The sequence below is a fragment of the Podarcis bocagei genome (genome assembly GCF_964188305.1).
Source record: "Podarcis bocagei genome assembly, chromosome: 10".
NCBI classification, from domain to species: domain Eukaryota; kingdom Metazoa; phylum Chordata; class Lepidosauria; order Squamata; family Lacertidae; genus Podarcis; species Podarcis bocagei.
The window spans coordinates 41,952,228-41,962,149 of NC_138135.1; the positions used below are offsets into that span (position 1 = coordinate 41,952,228).

The 9,922-nt window shown below is 40.3% G+C and overlaps 1 protein-coding gene across 2 annotated transcripts in view; it reads left to right on the forward strand.

Annotated features, from left to right (window-relative positions):
* The window catches only part of RASSF9 (Ras association domain family member 9), a 35,193-nt gene extending 25,606 nt beyond the window's left edge, over nucleotides 1-9,587 (forward strand). For both annotated transcript variants that reach the window (XM_081211931.1, XM_081211932.1), the window contains exon 2: nucleotides 6,609-9,587. In XM_081211931.1, the coding sequence (XP_081068057.1) occupies nucleotides 6,609-7,875 (1,267 nt within the window). In that variant the 3' untranslated portion in view covers nucleotides 7,876-9,587. The remainder of the gene's footprint in view (nucleotides 1-6,608) is intronic.
* The last annotated feature ends 335 nt before the right edge of the window (nucleotides 9,588-9,922 follow it).

Genomic DNA, 9,922 nt, shown 5'->3' on the forward strand with positions numbered 1-9,922 from the left:
GAAGCACAGCTGTGGGGTTGGAAGGGAATGTAGTGAATCATCTGGCACAAGTCCCTGCCCTGTAGCAGGACATCCTATGCATAAAGCATTTCCTGGCAGATTCCTGCCCATCCTTTGCTTAGATATTTCCACTCTCTAGGCAACTATTCCTGTTTAGGATTAAAGCTGCTCCAGGAAGCTGTCTAAAGATACAGACATATACCATGCACACCCAACCACCTTAGAAGCAGAGCAACATTTTAAAATGAATCCTTTGGAATTTAAAAATGCTTAGCCAGAGTATGATACAATCTTTTATCACATAATCACCTGTTACAACTGCTCTTTTCATTTCTTGCAAAGTTACTGCTCCCCGCCATTATTTAGCTCTTGTGAGGTTTCCAGGTTTTCATTCTCAATGACCCTTAAAGTTGTGTGCCTAAAAATAGCCATTAACAATTTGTGTTATAGAAAGGGCAACTTACAGTTGTTCCATTTGATTTGCTTCAATTTCTCATCCTTATTCAGTGGCCAACAGAACAACAGCCGATTTCCCCATCTCTCCCAATGCAAAAAACGGCTGTTACTAAGGCTGTTATTAAACCAGATCTTCACACATGGGAGAAAACACAGGTTCTCTGATAGGTGGAAAGCACAAATAAAGTAAACCTAGGCAGTCTTAATGTCAACCAATGTGGAAATTAATTCAAGGTGATATGCTAGGTTTTTTAAAAAAGCAAATAGAGGGGAAATATTTTATGTGATGTGGAAAATACTGAATTTCACCATTGAACAGCGGAACCATAAACTGGAGGAAGAGGATCTTGTGAAGATTGGACTTTATTCCCTAAGAGAAATTTCACTCCAACTAAAAAGTAGAGTTATCCAAACGGCATTCATGTTACGTAAGGTGGGATGCCACTACTGGACCACCTTCCTGGCTGCAGTGGTGCTGTCCCTTGCCAAGGATGAGGTGGAGCAGCAGTGAGGGTGGAGGAAGCCATGGATTGGCAGCAGCTGTGGGCCCAGGTGTTATACCCCCTCCACCTGCTGCCAGTCTTGTGCTTATCTGCCCTTGCTAACACCTGATTGGCCCATACCAGGGAGCAGCAATATCACCATAGCCAGGAGGGTGATGCAATAACAATATCTCACATCATATGGCACTATTGCTACTTTGGCTTCTACTATCTGCTGCCTCCTGCTATTTTCCATTTTAAGACATTGACCAGATGCAAACTCATGGTGCTACCATCAACCACCACCCCTCCCCCCCCAAAAAAGTTCTTTGTCTACTCCATAACTTGATGGAGAGTTCTGGAGAACTTGCAGCCTTTCACCCTATTTCATGATGCTTTGGTTGGTGAAATAAAGATTTTGACCTACTATGAATATTCAAAACATGTGCCAAATGGAAATGACCCTAGGTTAAATTAACAACAATATAATTGATGGATTCATTTGTGCAGCAGAGAAAAATACTAATAAATGTTTAGGAACATGGTGAGGTGTGGCATTCAATTTTTTTCAGCCATAGAAGCCCATAGAAATCTTGGCATCCAGAATATCCTCCCCGAAGCTTTGCAGGATTTCTGTATCAATGCAGCAGCCTGTACTATTATCTTAATCAATACTAGATAAAATAGAAGGGTTGACCACTTCTGCTGTGGTCAGGTATATGGAGGTGAGATTTCAAACAGGTGTCAAATAGTTCCATAGAGCTGAATAGTTCCTGGTAGACTGCTCCTTTCTCTTTTTTATCAGCACCTGCTAGTTATTTGTAAAGCTATCAGTTGTACTTGATAACTCTTGTGTTAATGTGCATAATCATCATGGGTTACTTTGCTTTTCATTTTAGCCACAGAATATCGAAACACCTTCAGAAACTTTTCCATTTGTGGGACTAACTTTTTATGATTGCTGAAACTTAAGGCAAATACAGCTCAGAATTTGTTGACATTTAGTGCTCACCTGTTGCCTCTGTTGCAATTTATATATACGTTCTATTTTAACAGCCAGTTTGTGAGCTCAGAATGGCATTTATACGGCATCTCGGGCTATGTAAACATCCCAAAAGGTGGCAGATATTTATTTTGTATCTGGTGACAGATTCAGAAATAATGTTGTCGGACTGGGTCTTTCACTCTTTCCTTTCCCTATGTTATGAATCGATGTACTTAAATTGATAGCTGTAAAAATAAAATAGTATCACTGGGTTGTAGGCAACCAAGTTCTACTTAGAATAGACCTGCTAAAATTAATGGGTCTGAATTAATCGTGTCCGTTAATTTCACTGGGTGGTATTCCGCTAAGTTTTACACAGTGTAGACCCATTGAAAGTAATTAACATGACTAAGTTAGGACCATTAATGTCAGTAGATCTATTCTGAATAAAACTTAAAAATCACCCAATTGGCCTACTCTGAATATTACTAACATTGGTTGCAGCTCACTGTTTCACAATTATATCTATGCAGAACTATACTTTGCCAAAATGATGGTCACTCCAACACTTCGTTTTTTTCGTAGAAAAACCTCCATGATAGCTCATGACTGTTCGAATGAGTCGCATAAAAACAATGAGTCTCTGATGTGAATGTGTGTCACAACTGCTGGCTCTATATGCAGCAGAATTCTAGGAATACCTGAGGAATTTGCTGTTTGGAATTGCAATATGAATTAACAACATGACCTGTACCTCCCAGACAAACATGGGGAATGGAACATACAGTACTATCCATTGGCTTTTGTGTGTCTTGAAATGCTACAATGCAGCTCTCTGTTCAAAGAAAGGTGGATTTAAATATGGATCCCCCCCCCTAAAATAAACAATTCATAGATGGATGTGAAAGTGAGATGGAATGGACAAATGCAAAAGGGACATGGATTGGGAATGGTCTGATCCACAGTGACTTGGGCACAATTGGCTCATGCCCACACAGACGTCACCCAAAGATCCAGAATCATTTTGTTAATGTTTCCATTATGTTTAATCTACCCTATTCATTTCAATGCATGGGTAACATAATACAAATGGGATGCGGGAGACGTAAAACAATCTGTATCATTTGAGGAAAGAAAGTGTCAACAGCAAATACTGATCATATTTGCTGGACTGATTTCCATTCCGGATGTGGGACTAACATTGACTTGTTTCTGTCAGGATTTTATTATCCTTACCCCCAGCACACACAGCTCCTGGGGCATAAAAAAGTGAGAGGACAACAAATTATTTTTTTCTTCTTCTGGCTTCTTGCTCTCTGTCCCCTGTGTCAGCCTTTTCAGGCTCTGGAAAACTCTCTCCCATTCACTGTAGAGGCCAAGCTATATTTAGGGCTTCCTGCAAAAGATTGAGATCTCTGGGGCCACCCAATGGTGACACCCACAGTCACTAACTCATTCTTTTTTTAATCAGCAAAACAACAATACTACCATGATGTTGTTATAAACATTAAACAGGATGAAAAGTGAAAAATACAAGGAAAGGTGTGTGGCTCAGTGACACAGCATCTATGTTTTGCATGCAGAAGGTTCCAGCTTCAATCTTCAGGTTCATCTGGAAGAGATCTGGAGAGTCACAGCCAGTCAATGCAGACAACTGAGCTAAGATGAACTTAGTATAAAGCAACTCCAAAAGTTCCTGTGTGCTTCACACATTTTTAATTCTGTCGATGCAAAACATAAATAGACAATATTCAGACTATAAAATACTTGGTACATTTGAGAAAGCGTACTTTTAATAGTCACACCAACCCTTCCCCAATCCCTGCAGCTTTCCTTTGAATTAGGCTGCTGCTACCAATATTATGTAGCAGCCAGCACAGCCTTAAGGCAGCATGGGAACTAGGGAGTTAAATGTTAGTTCTGGATAGCAAGCCAACGGGATGGGGGAGTATAAGCTGTGCGGCACAGCATAACAATGGGAAATGTGACTGCGTGCAGAACAGGTGGGAGGAGGCTTGCAAGTGTGCACTGTTTGAGTTCCCAGTGTTTTGTGTGTGAGGGAGGGGTAAATTGAGTGGGTACTGAGAGAAATGTATTGGTATACTTTCACATTTCTAAACTTCGACCTGTGTCAAGATGACTTCTCTTGTAGATTAACAACCGCTTGCAACTGTCAACCTTTCCATCACAGCCTTTTTGCAGCCTTCCACAGACCTTTTGACTGGGAGAGGTCCCATGTCAGTTACTTTGAGAATCAAATATTAACAAGGGGGCCTGCAGAGAAGCATTGTGCTGTGGAGTGCTTCTGTTCAGGATTAGAGCAAGCTGGCCAAGCCCTCTTTCAAGATACTCCATTTCATCCACCCCTTCCCTCCTAGTTTTCTGGTTTCCCTCCACCTCCAACATTCTGTGTCAGCATTCTGTGTCCATTGAACATGCTAAGTCATTGGTCTTTTTCAGGGTTTTCTCTCCCTGACTCCATCTGCACTACTACATGGCTTCCCCCCAAAGGAGCTTAGGAAATGTAGGGGCTCAGGGGCTCCACATGCTTTTGTATGAAACCCCCTGGCAAGGGGCTAGGGCCACATAAGAGCCCCTGGGAGCATTCTGGGGAGAGGTGAGGCATGGTTCCCAGTCCCGTCTCTCTCCCCAGGTGACTTACCCTTGCTGACTTCGCGGGGGGTGCAAATGTCAGAGCTGTCCCCGTGCGGGGTCAGTTAGTGCTACCAATGCCTAAGCAACCACTCACATTGCTGTAATTTGAATAAAGTTGTGGCCAAAATTATGCCAAAAACCTTAAACAAAAATTAAGTGTCACTTGTGTTTTTCTTTGGGGGGGTGTCTTGGGGACCTCTACGCGCAAATAAAATTGAGTGAAGCGAAGGATGATGATGGGTATTTAAAATTCTGCAATTCTCAATTTCTCCTCTAAAGGACATAAGATGTTATTGTTAACTTAAATACCATGGTGATTTTTAAAAATGCATAGAATTAACACTGAAAAACTTTTGTAATTATGTTATCCTGAAAAAAACACCTTGAGTTTACAAATTATATTGCCTGGGAAGTGTAAATAATATGATCATGATTACCTGTGTGACACTTTTAGAATCTACTTTATGCTGTCATTACAAAGTTATCGTTTTAAAATGGAAGTAAACTACAACCATCAAATACAGTAAGGCTAAAATGTTTTCTCCCTAGCCTTCCTCATAGCAAAATCACCCACAATTTCATCAAAATTTGTCTGTCTGTCACTTTCAATGTACAGAATGCTCATTGCGGACAACCTCTCTTGAGAATCACAAAGTTACGATTATCAGAATTGTTTAACAGTCCAGAGAATTCTGGGAACTGTAGCTATGGTGGAAATAGGGATCTCCTAGCAACTCTCAGCACCCTTAGCAAACTTTGTAGATGTATAATCAGCCTTATAATAAATTAAAGCTTGTTACCTTGAAGCACTACTCCTGAGAGGAGTATATTGGCCTCACTAATCCAGAGACGAGTAAGCTTGCACATACAGCACATATGCACCATCCTGCTGCATTGCATTAAGAGGATGGCATTAAGAAGTGCAGCAAAGAGCTGTCAATGCACTGTACATGCCCGTTCAGGATTCAAATGTATTCACTTATTTATTTTAAAGATTTCCAGCCTTCATTTCAACAAAGTTCCCACAGCAGCTTTCGCTGTCAGAAAGCAGTTCTGAGTAATGGGGGAACTCTAGAAAAAGTTCCACTGAAAATAACTTTGTCTACTCAGATGCAAGTCCTACTGAGCTCCATGGGACATGGGGTGCAAGGCTGAGCAGACCTGGCTTGTGTCTGGATAATGCCAATTATGTACCATGTACTCTAGGGTAAATGCAATTTTCCTTGGGTGGGTGACCTCCCCACTCCCCCTGCTTGCTACTGGTGGTTGTATGTATGTATGTATGTATGTATGTATGTATGTATGTATGTATTTCCTACCTTTCTCCCAGAACCAGGACTCAAGGCAGCTCACAAAAATTAAAACAAACACGTATAAAACACAGAAAGCTAAAAACCTACTAAAGATTATAGTCAAAATGCAATTAAACTATAACAAAATTTCAACAATACAAAAGCAAGTCTATTAAAGTACGGCTAGCAACAGTGCCACACTATTAAAAGCTTTTTATTTCGAAAAAATAACCAGTCAGTTCCTCAAAGTCTGTCAGAATAAAACCGTCTTCACATGCTGGCGAAAGGACAGCAAGGAGGGAGCCAGTGTAGCTTATCAAGGAAGGGAGTTCCAAAGTCTGGGAGCAGAAACTGAGGTGGCTGCAGTTTCCTCTGTAAGATTTCCTGGGCTCCTTTGGGAGAAAGTGTTGCATTTATTATTATTATTATTATTATTATTATTATTATTATACATAATTGTTCTGTATCAGCTAGCAAGCTACCATGGACAGCTATAAAGAATTGAACGTGAAACTACATAGAGTTACTTCCCGCATGTTAATATAAAGAGTAGCTTTAATGAGCATGCAGATCACAGCCATAACCTCTTTGAACTTGTGAATTTCCTCACCCCCACCCTCCACGATGGTTTTAAAAGGTTGAAATCCACCCACAGTTTAAACACCTCAAATACGTATCATGTTCAAAGCTTCAGAGATAGCAAGTGCTCTGTATAATATTTGCTTTCTTTAATTCCAGGTCACCAGAAAAAGAGATGGGTTCTACAGAGCGAGAAATTGTGGTCTGGGTTTGTCAGGAAGAGAAAATTGTTAGCGGATTGACAAAGCGCACAACTTGCACTCAAGTAATTGAAGCTCTGCTTGAGGAACATCAAGCCACCTATGCAGAAAAGAAGTTTCTTTTTGGACAGCCCAAGGATTACTGCATCATAGAAAAATGGAGAGGTTCTGAGAGGGTCCTTCCACCTCTCACTAAAATGCTGAGACTCTGGAAAGCCTGGGGGGAAGAGCAGCCGAATTTGCACTTTGTCTTGGTCAAGGCAGATGCCTTCCCCCCGTTTCCCTTGTGGAGGACAGCCGAAGCCAAGCTCGTACCAAATCTTGAAAAACCCTGGGACCTGAGCCCGGCCAATTACATGAAGATGTTGCCAGTGGACAAGCAAAAGAGGATTGTTAGGAAAACCTTCCGGAAGCTGGCCAAACTTAAACAAGAAGGAGTCCTGCAAGAGAGGGACAACATAGAGACTCTCATCCACTTGATCCTTTCTCAGGACCACACCATTCACCAGCAAATCAACAGAATGAAGGAACTGGATCTAGAAATCGAACAGTGTGAAGCCAAATTTCACCTAGATCAGCTTGAAGGTGATGGAGGAAATTATGTGCAGGAGTCTTATTTAATGGTGACATCCAGTGATGCTGAAGAAGAAACAGACATGCCTCACAGCAACCAGCAGATGCCAGAAAGCTCGGGCAAAGGAGAGGGGTTGTTACAAGTGGAAGAAGGACTAAAGCACCACAAAGAGCTTATTGAAAAGCTCTCTGCTGAAATTGAACGAGAGGTTAATGACATTGGAAGAAATGGAGACATGAGGACAGAGGAACCGCCTAAGGAGGAAATGGAGAGTTCCGATGTAGGAAGTGTCAAGAACGAATTGGAGAAAAGCATGAAAGATGCCTTAAGGATCCATTCTCAACTAAACTGCATCCAGCAGGAGTTAAAATATAGGGACCTGATGCTTCAAAAGAAGGAAAAGGAGTATGAACTGATTGTGGAAGAGCTTAATGCTTTGCATGCTAAGGCCAAAAGTGAAATCAGGCACCCACCTAATGAGGAACAAGCAAAGGACAGTGAAATTTCCACCAAGAGTTTTACAGGGACTGATCTCCTTCACAAAGTGACTAGTCTAGACATAAATGATACAGACTCTGATACTGGAATCAGTTCCACTCACAGTCAGGACTCGGAAACAGCAATAGGGGAGACGTTGCTGTTGTCTACATAGCTGAAAACTGTCCTTGCTTTCCTGAGAACAAATTAGTAATATATAATGCCCTGGAGAAACATTAGGATGAGGTAGATAAGTGGTATCTTGTTATGGGGCCAAGTTCTGGTGGCATAAGAGCTTCCAAGTTAGAGAACTCCTTGTCATAAAAATAAAAATTATAGCTGATTTTCATATGTTCTAAACTTACTGATAGAAATAATTTAGTCCGTTCAGCCTAATAGCAAAGTTCCTGTAGGACAGTTCAGAGGCATTTAATAATAATAAAAACCAAATAGACTTTGGTGGCGATGAACTGAAATCTTAATCTAAATCAGGAAAAGCAGCTACCCTATGGGTTATACAGTATACATTTGTACATCATCTGTTTGTACACCAGTTTTCTGTGAAGTATTGTTTCTCAGTATTTTACATAGAACCCACTGCCAATGCATTATAACATCTCTGGTGATGATAACCTTGCTCACTTGACCATATAAAAGACCAGTGTGGACATCACATTATACATGTTATAACCTTTGAAAGATCTTCCCTGCCCTGTGTGCAGAGCAAAGCTGACAAATGTAGGGTTAGGCCTAGCCATAGAAGGGAAAAGGGGAATTATTTGATGAACCACAAACTCCATACACAATATACCTGGGACTTTGTTATGCACAAAACAATATTTAGGAGTTTCCACAACTTTGAGTTGCAGTAGTTCCTTATGAGCACCTTTACCCATTGTTTGCTTCTGAAAAATTGGTCTTCCATCTCTCTGAAGCTGATGCACATTTTACAAATCAGCTGCTTCTTTCCTCCATATTATTCAACTGAAGAGTAAATGAATAGGTTTTACACTGCCACAGGACGAAATAAGACCTGGGACCCTTTATTTGGTATATTGCTTATTGTTACTGCAAACGTCCAACAAAATGTATCCGATATCAAGGTCCTGGGCATGAAGACATAGACAAGAATGAATTTCGTTAGCTCCTGAACTGATATTTTAGACCAGGCCTGTCAAAATGTTAGACCCAGGCTTCAAGCAGTATGTATGCCATCTGTTAAAAAAAAAACTGGTCGGCTACAGTACATGGCTGCCAGATGGAACACCTGTGTGAGAAGCCTGCTTTTAGACAACAACAAAATAGAAATATTTAGAATGCCTAAACAGAAGCTATATTCATTGCGTTCTAATTGGGAGGTTTGTTTGTTTTCAAAATGGCTGGAAAAAGACACTTGATAAAACCTTTCTAAAAATTATGGTTTGGTTTTAATTTGTATTGCTTATGTTATTGTAATCCACCCCAGAACCTTAAGGTGAAGGTTGGTTAATAAATCTAATAATAATAGCTTGACAAGGAAAACCTTTTTCTGAATTCTTCAGGCTACGGTCAGGATGTTATGAAGAGATTTTTCATTTAGAATTTTTGGTTGACTGCCTTTTTTAAAAAAAAATGTGGCTGCATTGTTTGACACGATATTAAATGCTTTATTATTGAACTTTCTAAACTATCATTTCTTAATGGAAACACATAAATTACTGGCCAGCTATCATAGATTTGTAGTAATTTATTAACGCTTCTGAACATTTTATTTTTAATTTTTTTGCGATTTGCAATGTAATTCTCAAATCTCAAATATTAAGAGCAGGTTAATATCTCTCATTAATTTGTTGTCTGATGTATTCCTGCAGTTTATCTTTATAAATTCAGGTCTTTCATGTTGTACAAGCTGCAGTTTGCTAGTTCTTCTTGCCCTCACATTGTGATAATTAACTTTGAGGACTTCTTTGACTGAGTGAATTTCACCTACACTTAAGGGCTGATTTTTACTTCCCATGCACACTTCTTTGCAATTTTATAGTTAATACGTTCTTGATTTGGGGAGGTGCAGGGTGATAGACATTGGGACTTTCTTCAGTGCATAGTGCAATGAGGGACAGGGAACCTGTGGCTCTGGAAATGTAGTATACAGCTCCCACCATCCCTGACAGTTAATGGTATTTTGAGTCAAAATGTCTGGAGGGCCACAAGTTCCCCATTCCCACTGAAAGAAATAGGACAAA